The sequence below is a fragment of the Sarcophilus harrisii genome, chromosome 2 (genome assembly GCF_902635505.1).
Source record: "Sarcophilus harrisii chromosome 2, mSarHar1.11, whole genome shotgun sequence".
Lineage (NCBI taxonomy): Eukaryota > Metazoa > Chordata > Mammalia > Dasyuromorphia > Dasyuridae > Sarcophilus > Sarcophilus harrisii.
In genome coordinates, this window is record NC_045427.1 from 150,410,702 (window position 1) to 150,431,564 (window position 20,863).

General features: G+C 33.5%; 1 protein-coding gene across 2 annotated transcripts in view; it reads right to left on the bottom strand.

Moving 5' to 3' along the window:
* Window positions 1–20,863, bottom strand: part of CFAP61 (cilia and flagella associated protein 61) — a 324,804-nt gene that overhangs the window by 115,453 nt on the left and 188,488 nt on the right. For both annotated transcript variants that reach the window (XM_031951049.1, XM_031951048.1), the window contains 2 exons: window positions 8,024–8,122; window positions 3,736–3,904 (listed from right to left, as the gene is read on the bottom strand). In XM_031951049.1, the coding sequence (XP_031806909.1) occupies window positions 3,736–3,904; window positions 8,024–8,122 (268 nt within the window). The remainder of the gene's footprint in view (window positions 1–3,735; window positions 3,905–8,023; window positions 8,123–20,863) is intronic.

Genomic DNA, 20,863 nt, shown 5'->3' on the forward strand with positions numbered 1-20,863 from the left:
TGATCCCTGGTAACAACAGTCCTACATATATTTCTCCCCAAACAATAATGTAAATAACTTAATCTTGTTCAGTCTCATCACTCAGGTTTAATTTTTCTGTGCTTCTCCTGATTCTTGTTTTATAGGTCAAACTTTCTATTTGGTTCTGACCTTTTCATCAGGGATTCCTAAAAGTCCTCTATTTCATCAAAAAATCTATTCCTTTTCCCCTCCCATAGAATTATAATCAGTTTTTTTTTTTTAAGTTACATTTTTCTTGCTGGAAAGCCTAGATTTTATGAGTTCTGCAATATCATTTGGTAAGTGGCAGTTAGTGAATTATTTTAATTTCTACCTTACCTTCTGGTTCTAAGAGACCTAAGCAGTTTTATTTTAAAATATCTTGCAATAAGGGAATTAATGGGAAAAATGCAAAGGAAGGTGGGCTAGCTATAGCAGATTTAAAATTAAACCATAAAGCAATAGTTAGCAAAATGGGTAAGAAATAGAGTAATAGATCAGTGGGATAGTTTAGATTCATAAGACACAATCATCAATGACTACAGTAATCTAATGTTTGATAAACACAAAGACTCCAGCTTCTGGGATATTTGACAAAAGTAGCTGAGAAAAAAGTAAGACAGAAACTAGGTATTGAACAACACTTAACACCATACACCAAGATAAGATTGAAACGGGTTCATGATTTAGACATAAAAAGTGATACTATAAGCAAATTAAGAAAACGAGGGATAGACTACCTCTCAGATCTAGTAGAAAAGGGAAGAATTTATGGCCAAAGAAAAACTAGAGATGATTATGAAATGAAAAATAAATAATTTTGATTATATTGAATTTAAAAGGTTTGTACAAACAAAACCAATGCAGTCAAAATTAGAAGGAAAACACAAATATGGGAAAAAATTTTTACTTTGAGTATTTCTGACAAAGGCCTCATTTCTAAAATATTTAGAGAATTAACTCAAATTTATAGGAATACAAGTCATTCTCCAAATGATAAATTATCAAAGCATATGAAGAGATGATTTTTAGATGAAATTAAAGCTATTTCTAGTCATGTGAAAAAAAAATGATTTAAATCATTATTGATTAGAGAAATACAAATTAAGATAACTTCATACCTCTCAGATTAGCTAAGATGACAAGAAAAGATACTATTGAGGGAATGTTAGAAAACTGAGACACTAATGCATTGTTGGTGGAATTGTGAACTAATCCAATCATTCTGGAGAGCATTTGGAATCAAAGGGCTATCAAACTATACATACCCTTTGATCCAGCAGTTTCTCTCTGTATCCCAAAGATATCATGACAGAGGGAGAAGGACCCACATTGGAAAATATTTGTAGCAACCCTTTTTGTGATGTCAAGGAACTGGAAATGAAGTGGATGCTCATCACGGAATGATTGGATAAGTTATGGTATATGAATGTAATGGAATATTATTGTTCTATAAGAAATGATGAGTAAGCTCCTTTCAGAAAAGCCTGAAAAGACTTACATGCATTGATGCTAAGTGAAGTGAATAGAACCAAGAGATCATCGTACACAGCAACAAGAATATTTATTATGTGATGGCCAGCTGGGATGGACTTGACTCTTTTCAGCAATAAGGTGATTCAAGGCAATTCCAAAAGACTTGTGATGGAAAGAGCCATTCGCAGTCAGAGACAGAATTGTGGAGACTCAATGTGGATCAAAGTGTAGTATTTTCACCTTTTTGTTGTTATTGTTGCTTGTTTTTTCTTTTTCAAGTTTTTTCCTTTTTGATATGATATTTTTTGTACAGCATGATGAATATGGAAATATGATTAGAAGAACTGCATGTTTAATCTACATTGAATTGCTTTCTATCTAGGGGAAAGATGCTGGGGGAAAGAAGGAGAAAAATTTGGAACACAAAGTTTTGCAAAGGTGGATGTATTGTATGTATTTGGAAAAATTTTGGAAAAATAAAAAGCTATTTTTATAAAAAAAATTTAAATCTTAAAATATTATGCCAAGGGTTTATTTTTCTTGATTATGGCTTTCAGGTAGTCCAAATGATTCTTCTTGATCTGTTTTCCAGGCCAGTTATTTTTGCTAGGAGATACTTCACATTCTTTTTTTTAAGTTTTTTTTTTCCAAGTTTTTTTTTTTTTTTAATTTCTTGGTGTCTGATAGCGTCAACTTCAATTTGTTCAATATTAGCTTTAGTATTTTTTGATGTCCGATAGAGTCAGCTTCTGTTTATTCAATTCTAATTTTTAGGGAATCATTTTTTTTTGGATAAATTTTTTTTGTCCTAAGTTTTTAGCACTCTTTCCCTATTTTTCTTCCATACCTCTCATTTCTTTTACTATTTTCCTTATATAATTATTATTTGGTTTTAAAAATAATTTTAGCTCTTTTGTTTAGATCTTATATTAACTATTCCATTTTCCTTGAGGCCTCATTTACAGATATTTTTGATATTCTGTTTCTGTGGATTTCTGTCTTGAGTTTTTTCATTACCTAATGGCTCTTTATGGTGGGATTCTTTTTTTAAAATCTACTCATTCTTCTAACCTACTTCTTGACTTTGGATTTTATGTTAGTGCTAGGTTGTGAATACTTTCTCCAAAATATAGGCAACTCTTGAGACTAAGTTGAACAGGTTACAGTTTTCTCAGTGATATTTTGAGTTTATATTGTGCCAATTATTAATTTATATTGTTAAAAGAAACCATTCAAACTTTCATAATTCTGGGGCCTGGTCACTAGATAAATGAGAAAAAGGAAAAGAGGCAAAAAAAAAAAAAAAAAAAGATAAACTCTCTCATGAATTTAAACTGCCCTTTCCACATCACTCTGGTTACCTTTAATTCTCATATCCTGGAGAAAAATTAAATTGGAACACTGTTGATCACTTTTCCATTTATTTTTTCCAGTTGTAAAAATGGCAAGAGCTTAATGTGCCACAAGCTAATGCCACAAGGGCAGCTGGACACACATGGGCAGATGCTCATTTCAATCAACATCCTGGCCATTTCGTCCATGCAGAGTTTCTTCCAAAGTGGCAGGGAACTCTACGATGGGGAAAGATGTATAATTTGCCAAAAATAAATTGAACCATACCCAGGGAGAAAGGAAGGGAAGTACAGTAAAAGATCTAGGTGGTTAAGAGATATCAAAAGAAAAGTAAATATTGAAATGTCAAAAATTTTTCTAGTTTGCTTTTCATCCTTTTTTCCAAGTTAAAAAAAAAAACACTCCACAATCTTTGAAAATTGGAACTCTTTTTAAAAAAGAATAAAAGCTATTGGTGAAAAGAGTGAAACACGAGTAATCTTTAAAGGTAAGTAGCCCTACTGGACAGATTAGGGAGAACCATATTACACAGTCCAAGTGCAATAGACTTCAAATGTACATTATCTTACCTTCAAATGCATGACCAGTGCCTGAATTCGGATATAAAAGGCAGCAATGTTAGTCTTTTAGTCAACAGATTCAAGAGTGACATTTCTCCAACTCGATCTCATTTTTATCCTTGAGCAAAATGTTTTTGTTGGAATGCGACGAGAGGAGGGTTTCAGGCTACAATTCTGGTCACGAGTATGCTTTAAGAGTGCTTTATAGACATAGAACAGCAGCTGTCACCGTGCTCAGACAAGGGGAGATGCTCTTTACAGGAGGAGCCGGTAAATGGATTAATCGCTAATCGCGGTAATCACCAAACACACCGGCTTCTGCCCAGCGTGCACAGCCCAGCCTTACCTGGTATTGCTGCCCGGTGCAGAGGATGAGGTGGTCATATGGCACTATCTTTTCATTGGAAAGGAGGATGTGCTTGGCAGCTCTGTTTATGCCAATCATTTTACCAACCACAACATTAACCCAGGAACAAAGTGACATCAATGCATAATCTTTATCATTAAAACAGTGGCTGTGAAGAAAGAATATCCATAAGTGACATTTGAGCAGCTGACAGCAGGCATTAATTAGACATCTGGTGGGTTGGTGGAGGTCCCCTAGTGGTTCAAGTCTCTTTTCTTGCTGTGAGTTTACCAGAGCCTATACTAAAAGATTATTCGTTATGAAACACTTAGTTACAAATTGACATCCTCAAGTTAAAGCTAAATTATCCCTCCCAGCTTTGGACCATTCCAAAACAGGGATTTTTAAAGTAATCAATGCATCCCAAGTCTACTCTTTCCTCTGCTTCCTCTCCATAGCCATGGAAAATGTTTTTTTTTTCTGATTTTAAAGGGAAAAATAAATATTTGTTTAATGCTTACTACATGTCAAGCATTTTAAAAAACATTATCTCATTGGATCTTAACAACCACCCTGGGGTTAGGCACTATTATCACCCTATTTTATAGTTAAGCTTGCTCAGGGTCACAAAGCTAGTAGCCAAATTTAAGCCCAAATCTTTGTGAGTTTCAGGCCTATCCCACTATCCACTGTTCCACCCAGAGGCCTCTATTTTAGATTAGAATAATGTGGCATTTTAAATGAGGTGACACAGACTCTAAGAAAATAGAGGCTGGAGGGAGATAATTGCTTTGCAGAACCCCAAAAACAAGACTCTTAGTTTTAGGCATCTTTGGGATGAATTCTACTTATTACTACTTCTCAAAAATTATAAGTAAGAGTGTAAGCTCCTCAAAGGCAGAGGATGCTTCATTTTTTATTGCCTGTTGTCTCAGAACTATTACACTTTAATTAAATCATATAGAACAGTTATATTGTAAATGGAAAAATTAGGACTTGGATCTAGACCCTGTGACTTCCAAGTGCATTATTATTCCGATTGTGCCTCCAGAACAACAACAACAACAACAAAAATCAGCCAAAGAAAAGCTCTGACACTTTCTAAACATGTGACTTTGGGGAAATTATTCAATCTTTCTAAGGTTCAAGGTCCTCATCTATAAAGTGAGGGTGAAACCTGCTCTGCCTACCTCCCAAGATGGTGAGAAGGATTAAATGAGATAATGTATATGAAAAAGCTTTGAAAACAAAAGTGTCTATACACACACACACACACACACACACACACACACACACACACGTATTAAATATATAATCTACATGAATAGTATTATTATATAATGATGTTTATGATTATTCTTTTTGTACAAAAAGATATGTAAACAGGATCCTAATGGGGTAATAGATGAACATTTTTCTTTTTGATCCACACATTGGATGAGAGAGATACTATTTTGTTTTCTAAGCTCAAACAGAATCCTAGTAATGGAAGCACATTAGCTATATTGTAAAGACAGCGAAAGGTAATGCAGTTCTTTGCTTTGTATCTCTCTGTGAAGGCCATAGGGGGGATGAAACAGCACACATAAAAATTCTTTTAATGAGAAAAGAATATCAGATATGCTTGGATCATAGGAAAATGACACACGCTGGAGTAAAAATTCCCTTATGAAAAGTTTTTTACTTTTGCATGAAAATAGAAAATACACTGGTTTTAGTTATACATTCATAAGAAATCCTAAAGGAATTGTTCATATTTATTGTACCATTTCTTTCACATTAGCAATATTATACTGGGTTGTATGAGGTGAAGAAAATTTAAATACATTTAGTGTATGAGGATTACTTTCATGAGCCTTCATTCAAAGATAAATTCTACCAGGGGAAATCTATAGCAGGCTAAGGTAATACTATTTTTAATGATAGTATTATTGATAATGTCAAAATACATATTTAATAGTTTAAATTTGAGAGTTTTCCTGATGAGAATTGGCACATAAATTTTTAGTTGTTTCTTCAGAAGAAAAGGGAAGCACTAAGTTATTTGGGAGTGACAATCTGATAGAATGTCAATAGATTGAATTAAAGGAATTTCTCATTTTTAAAATGTGACTTTTTAAGTGAAAAAATCTAATTCCTTCTTTTTCCAGCAAAAATATTGGGATTTTATTGATTAATTCAGCAGATGGATAAAAGCTAGCCTCGGGAGGAAGAAATATGTATTTTTCCAAAGTAATTTCCCTGAGCAGACAGTTAATGGCCGTTAATAGTCCAGCATGGGAGAAGCTGTCTCACTGATGGCTTGATGACAAGAAAGATAAATATACCAGGGCTCCTGAGGAGACAAAAGGGACCAAGACAGGTAGCTTCTGGAAACAAAGAAGCCTTGTGGATACACTTGTTCCTGCCTCTGAAAGAGAGATAAAGATTATCTTCACTGGAAATTTTGTAAATGGGCCATAGAAACAAACCACAACTGCTAAACTTCAGGTTAGAAAAATGCTAAAAAGAGGTCACAGTTGTGAAATAACAAGCTCTATCACAGGACTGGTAGTAAAAATTTAAGTACAGGCTAGCTCTATGTACAAAACTAAAGAAAGACACCTATAGGAAAAGGTAAATAGTCCTATACTTAGTATGATGATAAACTTTTTGAATTTTAATGGACCTTGGAAAAAAAGAAGTTATTACAGTAATATCTTATATTTGTATCATGCTTTACAGTTTATAAAACACTTTTATATACTCATCTCATTTTTTTAAAATTCAATTTTGTTTTAAATAATTATAAAAATCCTAGGAGATACATGAGATCAAGTAATTCAATAGGTCTCTTGCTTCTCATCGTTCTGCTTACCTTTTGGTCATATCTCTTTTCACTAGCACCAAAAGGATGTCAAGGGGAAAAAAGGGAAAATCAAGTCAACCAACTATACTTCTCATCATTAGCTAAGGCAAAAAAAAAAGTCATTTGTAGGGAGAATTTTTAAACAAATTGCTAAAAATGAATTTAGCAAACATTTATTGGGTGACTATCTTATCTGTGGGCATTTGAGTAATCTGTCGAGCTCAGATTTCCATATTATTCTTATCTCCCAAGACCAAAGGTAGCTGAGAAAGGGCCATATCAGTGGAGATAATATGAATTGTCATTTCCTGGTTAGGGCTCTCCCTAGTAGTTGCTGAGAATCACAGCATCATTAACCTCATCAGAGATGGGTGCCTGAATGACCTAGATTGTATTTACACACCTAGTGATGAAATCATTCTCAAATGATGCTAGCTATTATTTATTCTCTGTCAAACCATTGAGAAGAGCATAGTCAATAGAACCTCAGAGGTTCTAACAAGACAAATTTAATTTGGACTCCACTCCTACAAACAATTGGTACCATTGCATGGAACTTGTTGAATCATCTAGATTTTAAGATATTGTGAACACAAAGCTCAGGTCTTAGAGGGCATCACAGATTTTATATGGAAGTTTTTGTTGCCAAATTTCAAAGCCATGTGTGATTAGTGAAAAAGCTTTGATCATAAGAAAGCATTAAAATAGCATAAGCCAATTTTTTATGATATGACCAATGTGGGGATTTGTTTGATTCAACTGTATGTACTTGTTACACAGCTTCTGGTTTTTTCCTTTTTTAATGTGAGTAGGGGATAGAAGAAAGAAAAAATAGATTTTTGTACATTTAAATATTATGTGTTTATTTTATATATATAAAAATCACATAAAACTACTGCTACTGGTAAATAAATAATTTCCTGTGTTGTTGTTGTTTTTTTTAATCATAGCAACCCTTTCCATACAGGTTTTAGAAAAGAGCAGTTCATTTTCTTCTTAGGAGTAGTATTTTAATTCTTAATAAGTAGTTGCAAAATGACAAAGATAAATGTTTTAACAAAAGTGAAACCCATTGATGAGTTCTGCCATTTGGTTATAAGCAACAGACAGTTTTCCATTTCAAAATATTAGCATGTAGCATCATAGAAAAAGTGCTAGGCTCAGAGTTAGGAGACAATAAGTTCAAATTTTACCTCAAATCCTGATAAACTATGTAATCAGGGATAATTTAGCAACTTTTTAGACTTTCAGTTTCCAACCATGTCAAAATGAAGATAATAATCTCCCAGACTCATGGTTACAAAAAGTACCTTGGAAATCTTAAATAAAAATTAAGTTATTATTCTATGTAATTTGTCATTTAGGCTAAATATAAATGCTTATACATTTTAATATTCCAATTTCAGAATGAAGTAAAAAAAAAAAAAAAAGAACTCATACTCGCTTGCTAAAAATTTCCTCTCTCCAATGTTCATAAGATTTCTTCCTGGAAGTCCATGTATCGAAATCAGGGTAAGGTTATTAAACTTCAGATGCGGGCTAAGGAAGAAAATAGAATATGGTGCATAATTCAGTGTAAGAGAATTAAAATTTAATTTGATAATATTTTTAAAGTAATAACATTTTTCAACTAAATAAAACATTTTAGAATTCAATAGAGATCTTTTCTTTCTTTTTTAAAATACTTAATTTTTTCTCAATTACATGTAAACAAAAATATTTAATTTAACATTCCTTTCTAAAATTTTGAGTTCTAAATTCTCTCTTTCCCCCCTTGAGAAGGCAAAAAGAAGCTATTCCCCCAGCAATTAAAATGTGAAGAAGTCACTTAAACTGTTTATTGGTGAACAAAATGAAATTGTAAAACAACATGCAATGTTTCCTTAGTTGTTATTAAATGAAAAAGTTAACCTATTCTGGGGGTTTTTTCTTTTCAAATGCAGTAAAATTCCTGCAATTTTGGAGAACTGAAAAACATATACAAAATTTTGAATTTCATAATTTTTAAAAGAAATGCAATTTTATTATTTTAAGGGATTTATATGAAATCAAATGTGGGCTCATAAAATATTGCCTTAATTGAAATCCTAGGTGTTCCCTCTGATGAAAAGATTAAAAAGAAAAGTATTATTTGTCTAAAGCATACCTTACACTAATTTGTTCTTCCCTAAAATTCTTATCTGATATCTCATTGTGGAAAGCGAAGGAGGGATTCCTGGGTTATAATGCTCTTAGATTCTGAGATGAAAAGGATCTGGGAGGTCAACTAATCCAGCCCTCTAGTATTATTGACAAAGAAACTGAGGCTTGGAGAAGTTGAATGATTTGTCCATGGACACACAGGAGGTCATTAGCAAAGCTGTGCCTCCACAATGCATCATTCTTTCCAGCCTTCCACATACTTTATTAAAAGATATGCTCAGCTAAAGAATTTTGTTGACCCTATACTTTTTAAATTATTTATTTTGGCATGGAAGGGTCTGCTGTTCACCTAAGGAGAATGAGTAGAGACACTTGAAATATATCCCACATGAGGAGGCTTAACTGAAAGCTTCCAGAGGCTTGTGGTCAGCCATATATACATACTATAGACAGGTAAGCCATTAACAACAAAACTGAAGCTCATTAATTTCTGCCATTTGGTTGTAAGCAACAGACTGTATTCCATTTCAAAATAATAGCATGTAGCAGGAAGAAGATAGTCAGTCCCCTGGCCTTAGCTTCAGCATTTGCTCAGCTTCCCTCGTATGGAATTAGCCAAAGTCTAGAAAGGGCTTTGTCAGACCTTCACAACCCTGTGGAGTTTCTTTGGCAGAACCCATACTGAAACCGTTTATGTTTAGGATCATAGGCTACGCCATAAGAATATTGAATATGAATTGCTGGAACTTTCTTACCTTAGTCAGATTTAGGATCACAAGCCTCTCCATAAGAATATTAAGAATGAATTAAAGAAACTAACCTTAAGTCAGATCAAGTCAGAGACAATGTAAGTCACCTAAACTTTTTGGGCTTCAGTTTATAATATGTAAAATGAGGGCTTTTCAAACCTTTCCAGTTCAAAATCTATATTATTATCCCTGAGGAGAAAAAAAAATACCTACAACTGCCAAGCCTTTGTAGACTGAAAGGTTTTCCCTTTGGGAGAAAAAAGGCAACTAAAAAATTTCCCCCATACAATGGTTATGTATTTAAGGACCCAGCTTTTCTTTGCTAAAAATATTTTTATTTTTTTATTAAAGCTTTTTAATTTTCAAAAGATATATGTGGATAATTTTTTCAACATTAATCTTGTGTTCCAATTTTTCCCCTTCCCCCAACTGTTTCCTCTAGATAGCAAGTAATCCAATATATGTTAAACATGGTAAAAAATACATGTTAAATCCAACATATGCATACATATTTATACAATTATCTTGCTGCACAAGAAAAATCAAATCAAAAAGGGAAAAAGGAGAAAGAAAATAAAATGCAAACAAACAACAAAGAGTGAAAATGCTATGTTGTGATCCACCCTCAGTTCCCACAATCCTCTCTCTGGATGTAGATGGCTCTTTTTATCACAAGATCATTGGAATTGGCCTAAATCATCTCATTGTTAAAAAGATTACGTTTATCAGAATTGGTTATTATATAATCCTGTTGTTGCCGTGTACAATGATCTCCTGATTCTGCTCATTTCACTTCGTATCAGTTTGTGTAAGTCTCTCCACCAGGCCTCTCTGAAATCATCCTGCTGATTGTTTCTTATAGAACAATAATATTCCACAACATTTATATACCATAATTTATTCAGCCATTCTCCAACTGATGGGCATCCACTCAGTTTCCAGTTTCTGGCCACTACAAAAAGGGCTGCCACAAACATTTTTGCACATGTAGGTCCCTTTCCCTCCTTTAAAATCTCTTTGAAATATAAGCCCAGTAGAAATACTGAGGGCCCAGCTTTTCTTAAAGCTTCATCCTCTATGCTTTAACCTAAAAGGCAGATGGTTTCTTCCTCTAATAGGGAAAAGTAGAATCTCATCTGAGGTTTCTAACTGAAGTTATATCAAGGAATTTCCCAATTTTGTGCCTAGTAGATCATATTTGGCAGGGACAAGGAGTACAGGAGTTAAGATGAAACCATATGAAATCTAAAACTTTCAAGCAAAATATTCTGGGCTGTCCTCTGTGAACGTTCACTGACCCTCTCTCCCTGACATTTTTAGCAGTGCCTATTTGCTAGACCTTGATGACATTTGCAAACCCTGCCCTACCATATGTATTTCAAGTATCTCCATTAATGATCTAGGACTGTTTCAATACAAATTCTGGCTTATCTTTTGTAAACTAATACACTGTGGGCTATTAAGGCTTACAAAGGGAAGTTCTGGAGTTGAGTATTTCTGTTCAAATCCTTCTTCTGCCATTTCTTACTTGTTTGGCTTTGGACAAGTCATGTAACCTATTTGGACCTTAATTTTCTCATTTGTGAGAGTGCTACACTAGATGACTTCTAAGGAAATTTCCAGTTCTAAATCTCTGATCCCATGAATTAAGATTACATAGTATTAAGTTAGTAAAATATCTAATCATTATCCAATCATTTGGGGAATTTTATTTTATAATTCACTTCCCTCCCCCACAAAAAATTACCTGAATGGTCTGGCTATCTAGTTACATTGTCTGGTACTCTGCCAAATCCTCCATTTCTAATATTGTCTTAATAATCCCAATAGTGAATAAAATCCTTTCCTCAAAGTACAGCAGTTTATTTTGCATAGTCTTCTCTTTGGTTTAGCAAAGAGCATTTTAATGCTTTTACTATCATTTTTATATTGCTTGAAGAATCTCTATTGTGGGGCTATGATATGTAGTTAGTTAGACAAGCCATATGTATTTGAACAATGTTCTGAACCCGGTACAAAAAGATAGAGAACAGAAATTGTATTGCCTTTGGAAATTACCCAATCTCTTTTAGTAACATCAAGCTTTTGGTCTCAAAGCCCCAACTTTTAACAGCAATATTCTTTTAGCAAAACTATAGTATAAAAACTGTATTACAAAACATGGAATAGCACAACTTATAAAGAAGGTGAAAATCACCCAGTGGTAGGAATGGGCTGCACTACGTCACCAACTAAAAGGTGTCCAAGTTGTCTATCTGGCATCAGATTAATGACCAGAAGGAGGAAAAAATTCAACACCTCCACTATGGAGGTGGATGAGTCACTTAACCTAATGAGCTTTTTTCTGACTATGAAATGAAAATAGATATGGAAGGATAAAACCAGATGGTCATGGGGGCTCTCTTCCAACTCTAGATCTATGGTTCTAGGAGCACATAGGGCAAGAGCAAGAGAGAGCTGATGGATGGCTCATGGTGTTCTAATGGTGTCCACCCAATGTCAGAAAATACAGAATAAGGTCCCCAGCAAGCTGGGTAGAATTTTTATGGAAGAATTAGGGAAGGATGTGGAAGAGAGACAGAGGATAAGAATGTATGCAATAATAACAATCCTCACCATCAGAGGGAAAGAAGGTTGGACTAATGACTTCTAAGGTCCAGACCCGCTCTAAATCCATCATTTTATGGTCTCACAGTAGCCATATTGATCTAATCTCAGATATATCAAAATATTCAAATGGAACTGTGATCTCATTAAAGTGGACATTCCTTCTAATGATCTAGTTGCAATCCCTATTTATGGCAATATTCATCTTCCTAGGTTACTCTTTCATCAATTCACCATAAAAGGGGCAGGGACCCCATAGCATACTGGAGGCTATCTTCCTTCCATCATAAGGAATATGGGCTGTATTCTGGTTATTACTCTTACCTCTTGCTAGCAACCCATCCATAGAAATATCTAAGTAATTTTATAAACTGATCAAACATAACAAAACAGCAAGCCTAAGAATGTCACTTAAAAGATATTTCTCAGCTCAGATGATATAAAAATATTAGTCAATGTGCCCCTCCTTTTTAACTTATCTTGTTTTTTGACTGGAAAGGGGGAGTAATTTCTCCATTTAAAAAATCTTTTGTGCTTTTCTTATTTTCAAACATTCAAATATTTTTTCTCATAGTTATAAATAAATGAATTGTGAGAATGCAATTTTATATATAAGTATATAGTTAGGCTTGAAATGCAAAATATTAAATTATCCTAGATACCAACATTTGTTTGACTGAAGGATACTGAGGTGAAAACTTTTCACTTTAAAAAATCTAATTTAAGCACCTATTAGTATGAAACAGAAGGTTCACCCTTCAAATAAGCCAGAGTTTTGGCTTCTGCCAAGTCCAAAATGCAGGTTTTAACAATTAAGAAAGAGCAAAACCACTGGAAAGCAATACTATTAGAATGAATGGCTTCAGTTTTAATATATGTAAACAACGCCTAACATCATGATAAAGCATATGCTCTGAAACCACAGGTCACCATTTTGTGGAGGGGGAAAAAGCGTTCAAGTTAAGAGCTCAAACCAATGAAACATTAAACAAGTGCACCTGCATTTTAGCAGCAAATAATTCCAGTGGGGATTTCATGTTGCTGTGGATACAAAGGGAAGAACAGCTCAAAGATACTTGTAAAGCAGGGAGGGATTAGAGTATCTAGGGAAATAAGTAAAAGGTATTGCATTTCATTCCATGATTCTGGAGGACAGGGACAAAATTAGGTCTAAACAACCTTAGCCTTCAAATAAAGGGGGTCACATTGCCAATTTATTGGGAACATCATAAAAGAAACATAAAACTTCTAATGTTATTTTTTTGCTTCTGGGTCACGGCCATTTGTAAACTTGCCAGCTCATCCTTCATTAGTTTTTGCTGATTTTTTCCCCCTTTGGCACAGCAAAAGCCACTGAAGCAAATGATTCAATTAACTACTTTCATTAAACCTTTCTGAACACATAGATAATCAAATGCACCTTTAAGAAAGTATGGAGAAAAAGAATTATCTCACGTGGATCTAAATGCTTCCATTTAACTTATTTATACCTGAATAATACACCAAATAATCAAACATTTCTTTTAATGGCAAGAAGGTGGTATATGTTTGGTGATATGAGTGTTGGTGCCTTATTTTTTCTATAAAATACTTTTAGCCTCAAAGATTTGTAACTAAATTAGATGTTTAATTAACATAATGATTGATTTCACTGCAACTTTGTTACAAAAATTCTCAGGTCTCCCAAGCTGAGGTTTGAAAACTCATTTAAAAAAATGTTTTGGTAACATTATTTCAAAATCATTAGTTTCCCTTTTAATCCTATATATTTTATTTTATACATTTGAAAACATTCTGAAAGGGGAATCAAAGGCTTATCCAAACTGCTAAAGAAGTTGATACCAAAAAAAAAGGCTAAAAACTCGTGAGCTAGCATCAAGAAAAAAACCAGAGAAATGCAAATATAGTGAAAAAAAAATCAACAAAGATAAAAGTTAATTTTATTTTTTCTTATAGAAAAGCAATTTCTTTATCCCTTTTCACCTACACCTAAGTAGTATGTATAGCACATTGTGTTTAATAATTGTTGGTTAAATTAAATTTACCTGGACACCTTTTACCTTGTATTCTTAAATTTTGATCACAGAGTGAGATTTTTGATGACTGCTTTTGCCACTGACCCTCTACAAAAAAAAGCCACTGAAGAGGTTGTTTCTTTTTACTCTTTTCTGCTTTCTCTGTCCTTCACATCTGGGAAATCCAGGTACCTTCCTCTTCACCTTCACCTTTTGGAACTCCAGGCTTCCTTCAAGACTTATCTCAGGTGCCACTTTCTACCAGAGCTTTTCTCTTACTACCTTAATTGTTCCTACTCTACTGCCCTTCCATCCATTGTGCCCCTCCCCACTTTGGATTTATTTTGTATCTCTTTATCTGTGTAAATGTTGTATTCTTCCAATAGATGTAAGTTCTTCAAGGGGGAGCTGTTTCAATTTTGTTTTTTTATATCCAGCACAGTGATATTTAATAAGCATTTAATAAATACTTTTTGACTTGAATGGGGCTTCGAAAATCTAATGATTTGGTGATTTCAAGTCTTGGTTAAAGATCCTTTATGGTAACTGACCATTTGCTTACTAAGCCAGCTAGACTCTCTGAGGTCAGGGAGCTTCCCACTCAGATTCCTAATTACCTGTCATCTCTCTGCTGTCACTAGAACATCTAATATCTATCCTTTTTGCTTTTTATTTTTCATTCGTGTGGAAGACTTGATGTGTTATTTCTTGAATGTATTTATTCACAAAAAAAGAGAGTAAGATAAATTTAGAAGGATTACATGAGGCTGCAGGTGCTAGAAAGAAATCTACTTAGCTCAGACTAGGTGGCTCCAGAATTTACTAATATATCTGAATCAAAGGACCCTGGGAAGAACTGTCAGCTCATCTATGATTTTACTGGCCACTGAAGCCCCATCCTTGGATAACCTGCTCAATCATAACCTAAGATCAGAACAGCACCCTGGGGAAGAATACTGGGACAAGCCCAGGCTCTCAAATGTCACTAACCATCCTCATAAGTGCTGAAGAGTACTGGTCAAGGCTATCATAGAAGGACTTTCTGTTCAGGTATGACGTAAACAAGATGATTTCTGAGGTCAGTTACAGCACTGCGATTCTGTATCATAGTGAAAAGAACTTTTCACTGAGAGATTATTGATTACAGGCATACTGGGCACTAACTTACCATGGAGCTTTTAGATAATCTTTTAGTTACTCTGGGCCTGTTTCCTCATCTGTTAAATAAAGAGCTATATACTGAGATCCTGTCCTGCTAAAACTGAGATCCTCACCCTGCTAAAAAACCAGCAGGGTGAGAGTTTATCACATTCTTAACAGGAAATATTAAGCCTCATGAAGGCAAGAAAGATTTATTTATATTTCTATCTTCTCCACTTCTATTCAGCCAATAAGTCAGCCACAGTCAGTGATTAAAAGGTACAAATAATACTGATATTAAATTGACTTATTTTCCTTCTTTTACTTTATGATTTCCTTGATAATAAAGATCCTAGAACAGATTTTATATCTTGTAATTTGAATTTCCAGATATATTTCTTTTTATGCTTTTTAAATAGTATTTTATTTTTTCAATTACATATAAAGACAATTTTAACATTAATTTTTTTGATTCCTTCTTTTTAAAAATTTTTAAAAATTATTATTATAGCTTTTTATTTACAAGATATATGCATGGGTAATTTTTCAGCAATGACAATTGCAATACCTTTTGTTCCAATTTTTCCCCTCCTTTTCCCCACCCCTTCCCTTCCCTACATGTTAAATGTTAAATATGTTAAAGTATAAGTTAAATACAATATATGTATACACAACATTAATTTTTTTAATAATAGCTTTTTTATTTACAAGTTATATGTATGGGTAATTTTACAGCATTGACAACTGCCAAACCTTTTGTTCCAATTTTTCTTCCTTTCCCCCACTCCCTCCCCTAGATGGCAGGATGACCAGTAGATGTTAAATATATTAAAATATAAATTAGATACACCATAAGTATACATGACCAAACCGTTATTTTGTTGTACAAAAAGAATTGGACTCTGAAATAATTGTACAATTAGCCTGTGAAGGAAATCAAAAATACAGATGGACAAAAATATAGGGATTGGGAATTCAATGTAATGGTTCTTAGTCATTTCCCAGAGTTCTTTCGCTGATAACATTAATTTTTAATAAAATTCTGAAAGCCAAATTTTCTATCTGCCTTCTATCCTACCTACCTTCTTCCCTCCCTAAGATAGTAAGCCATTTGATATAGATTATATGTGTGCAATCATGTAAAAATGTATTCCCATAATACATTTTGCAAAGAAGAAACAGTTTGCAAAATAATTATAGTTTTCAAAAGGGAAAAACACAAAAAAACAATCTGCCTTCAGACTACATCAGTTCTTCCTTTGGCTATGGGTAGTAGTATTTTCCTTTCTGAGACTTTTGCAATATTATATTGCTGAGAAGAGCTAAGTACTTTATAGTTGATATTATAAAATATTGCTGTTACTGTGGTACAGTATTGTTTTGCTTATTTCACTTTGCATCAGTTTACCATGTTTTTCTGAAATCTCCCTGCTTGTCATTTCTTACAGCACAGTAGTATTCCGTTACATTCATATATCACAATTTGTTCAGCTATTCCTTAGTTGATAGACATTCCCTCAAATTCCAACTCCTTACCACCATGAAAAGTTACTACTAATATTTCTGTACGTGTAGGTCTTCTCCCCTTTTTAAATGATCTTTTTGAGATATAAAACTAGTAGTGTTAACATATTTCTTAAGGATTTGAAAAAAAATGAGAACCCAAAGTCACCTTTTATTCCATGATAAAACATTGGAGTTGGACTTCAGTATGAATTCTATTTATTAGGCTTAATTAATAATTAAAATCTATAACCATATTAACTAAGAATTCCATGAAATCAATGGTCCTGTCAAATATTTCTTTGGTAGTTGACATGGCACCTAATACACACAATTAATGTTCATTTTTCAATTAAGAGGAAATTTCTAGATGTATTCCATTTGTCCTACTGTGTAAAAAAAGATCTTTGCTCTGTGATGACTGATGAAAAAAAGGTAGTAAAGTCATTTACATATTATCTATAAGTGAAGAAAATATCCTCAGATTTTAGGTACCAAAAGGAAATAAAATCTAATGCATTGATGCTCAGATTTCAAATATTAGTTCCAAAAGAAAAGAACATGATTTATGGAGTATAGGAATACTGAGAATAATATATGAAAATTCTAATAAAACAAAACTCTTCTTGTCACTTTGGAAATTCTGGAAAATTATTTGGAATTCAGGAAAATATTTTTATTCAAGAAATCATCACTGAATATCTGCTCTGATCTAAATCCTACAAAGGATGCTGAAAAAGACAGTGTTCAAAATAGTCTTCCTAAGATCTCAAGGAGTATGCAGTCTAAAATGGGACCTAGGTTATAAATACACAAATAGCCATAATTCAAAACAGAAAAAAGCACTGGATTTGGAGTCAGAAGATGTAGACTAAAATTTCTGAACTGCAATTATATATTTTATTTATGTATATAACTTAGATGCCCTGTATAATGTAGATTCTTCTAGCTAAGGAGACCAGGGAAAATTCTAATGTTTTGCACAAATATTGTTAGGTATAAATTATACTGAGCACAATGAATAGAAAGCTGACTTGTGTCAAGAAGACATGATTCAAATCCTATCTCAGATAACTATTGGCTAAATGACCCCCTAAGAAGCTCATCTAAACTCAAAGTTCTACAGGCAACTCTTTGACTCTATTAACTGTGCAAACAATGGCTAATCTGCATTGGTAGAGAGAATGGGGTGGGGTCCATTCTTCACTGAACCATTGAAGATCAGTTTTAAAAACAAATGTATGCTAGTGTCTGAATTTCTTCAAATCATCTTCAGATTTCTTTCTGTGACAGGATATTTAATGGTGAAATAATTTATAGGGATGAAGCACTTTCAAATGTTTCCCATTATGGGGCCTAATATGGCCTGTAAGTACCAAAGACATAGGATGATTACTACAGTGATATATTCAATTCAACATTTATTAAACTCCTCTACACAGGACACTTTGCTAGGTTCAGGGAAAAATACAAGAATAAGTAAGAAATGTTCTCTGTCCTTAAAGAGCTAGCAATTTAGGAGGGGAGATAAAAGGAGTTATAATGCAAAATTGAGTATGATAAGCACAAAAGAAAGGTAAAAAATAAAAGGTCAGGACCAAAGAAGGAAAGATAATTTTCAAATGATTAAGGGATCAGGCGAAGATTCAAGGTGATTGTACAGAAAGAGAAGTTGGGAAGGGGAAAAGGTACTTAGGTTTCAGAAACAATATAAGCAAAGTCACTGAAATTTTTTAAAAGTGTGTTTGAACCATATTATTCTATTGACAGTATAAAATTATAAGAAAAAGGAGAAATTCCAAGTCTTATAATAAAATTTGAGGAGAAAACCTCAAATTCCCCCAAGTTTCAGCTGGGGGAACTAGAATATAGTAACAGGTGAGCCTTAAAGGAAGAAAAGGATTTCAACAGATGGTTGCAGAGAGAAGTCATTGTGGTCTTAGGGAAAAACTTACACAAGTACAAGGAGAAAGAAAAGGGCAGAATGAAGTTGGCATATAGCCAGGGTCCAGTTTGGCAGGCATGTAAAGAGTATTAAAAGAGAATGATTTGAAAAAAAGATGGAAGGATAGGCTGGAGACAGACTGGAAGGCTCAGTAGTTTGTGTGTGTGTGTGCATATACACATAAGTGTATGGATGTGTGTGTGTGTATCTGTCGGTCTGTCTCTCTCCCCCCTATCTCTGTCTGTCTCTGTCTCTTTCTGTCTGTCTCTGTCTCTGTCTCTCTCTATATATATACACACACATATACATATATTGCACATGGAAGTATATATATATATATATATATATATATATATATATATATATACACACACATGTATGGATATATATGTACACACATTATTTTACCTCCTGCTTCCAATAACTTGTCAAGTCCTATGGAATTCATCTCAGTAACATCTCTGCCTATCATCTGCTTCCACCTTCCACTTATGTTGTCACCACTTTACTTTAGGCCCTAATTAACTCTTGCTGAAACTATTGCTATAAAAGTTTAGTTGGTTTTTCCCTTCTCCAGTCTATCCTCCACTTAAGATATTGAAACACAGGTCTGACTAACCATACCATTTTCTCGCTCATGCTCCCTATTGCCTATGATTTTATATGTGTGTATGTCTGTGTTATATATATATATTTATATATGTGTATATATAAATGGTGGTGTAGATATATACATATGTATGTATATATATCAACATTTGAATATATTATACATAAATGTATTATACATATTATATATATATATATTTATACACATATAAGTTTAATTATCTTTATATGGATGACTCCTAGATCTCTATGTTTGAGGTGTGATGTCCAGAAGGCAGTTAGAAATGTGTACTGTGTACCACATATATATAAATCATTCCAGTGACAGGTTACCATTGGCAATACTTGAGTTTTGAAATGGCTGTTTTGATGAGGAGATACAAAGGAGCTCAAGGAAAACCTGGAAGCCAGAGATTGCTTTACTCACTATATTTACGCTCCTAGCCCAGTGTCACAACTACCCTTTCAGTATTAGAGATCTTATCCTTTGTTGGCTAACTTAGATGACTGCTGTAGAGATTATCCATTCTTGTGGCAATATGATACTATCTTATTAGTGCAAGAGTGTTGGTCTTAGAGTCACCTCCTACACTCATTAACTGGATGACAATGTGATCATCATCACAAAGTGATGATCTCTTATGCCTCAGTTTTCTTACATGTAAAATAAAGATAACAATATTTTTTTTCACAGAGCTTACTTTCTAAGATTGTTGTAAAGAAAAAGCTTTGTAAACATTAAGGTTTTACTTTCATAATATGTGTGAGCTGTGAATGCAGTTCTCACAATGATGGTCCACAGCTCTACATCTCTGGCTCTAATCACTTGGTTGGCTTTCAATGTTACATTTTCTACTTGTATCACCTGCTTTTTATAATTTTCTAGGACAAGGATCATGTCTTACATATCATTGGTTTTCTTTTTTTTTCTTTTATCAGTTTATTATTTATTTATTCTTACTATTATTATTATTATAGCTTTTTATTTACAAGATATATATGCATGGGTAATTTTTTTAGCATTGACAGCTGCAAAACCTTTTGTTCCAATTTTTCCCCTCCTTCCTCCCACCCCCTCCCCAAGATGGCAGGTTGACCAATATATGTTAAATATGTAAAGCATATGTTAAATATATGTACATACAGTTATTTTGCTGTACAAAAAGAATCAGACTTTGAAATAGAAAATTGAAATAGTGTACAATTAACTTGTAAAGGAAATAAAAAATGCAGGCAGACAAAAATAGAGGGATTTCTATGTAGTGATTCATACTCATTTCCAGAGTTCTTTTGTTGGGTATAGCTGGTTCAATTCATACTGCTCTATTGGAACTGATTTGGTTCATCTCATTGTTGAAGAGGGTCACATCCATCAGAACTGATCATCATTGCTTTTCTTATGGCACTTTCCACTATCTCTTGTCCACTGTAGACATTTAATAAAGATCAGTTGAAATTCCAATAGACTTGGGATATAAAATACCATTTGCATCCAGAGAGAAAATTATGGAGACTACATGTAGACCAAAGCATATTTTCACCTTTTTTGTTTTTTTTTCCTTTCTTATAG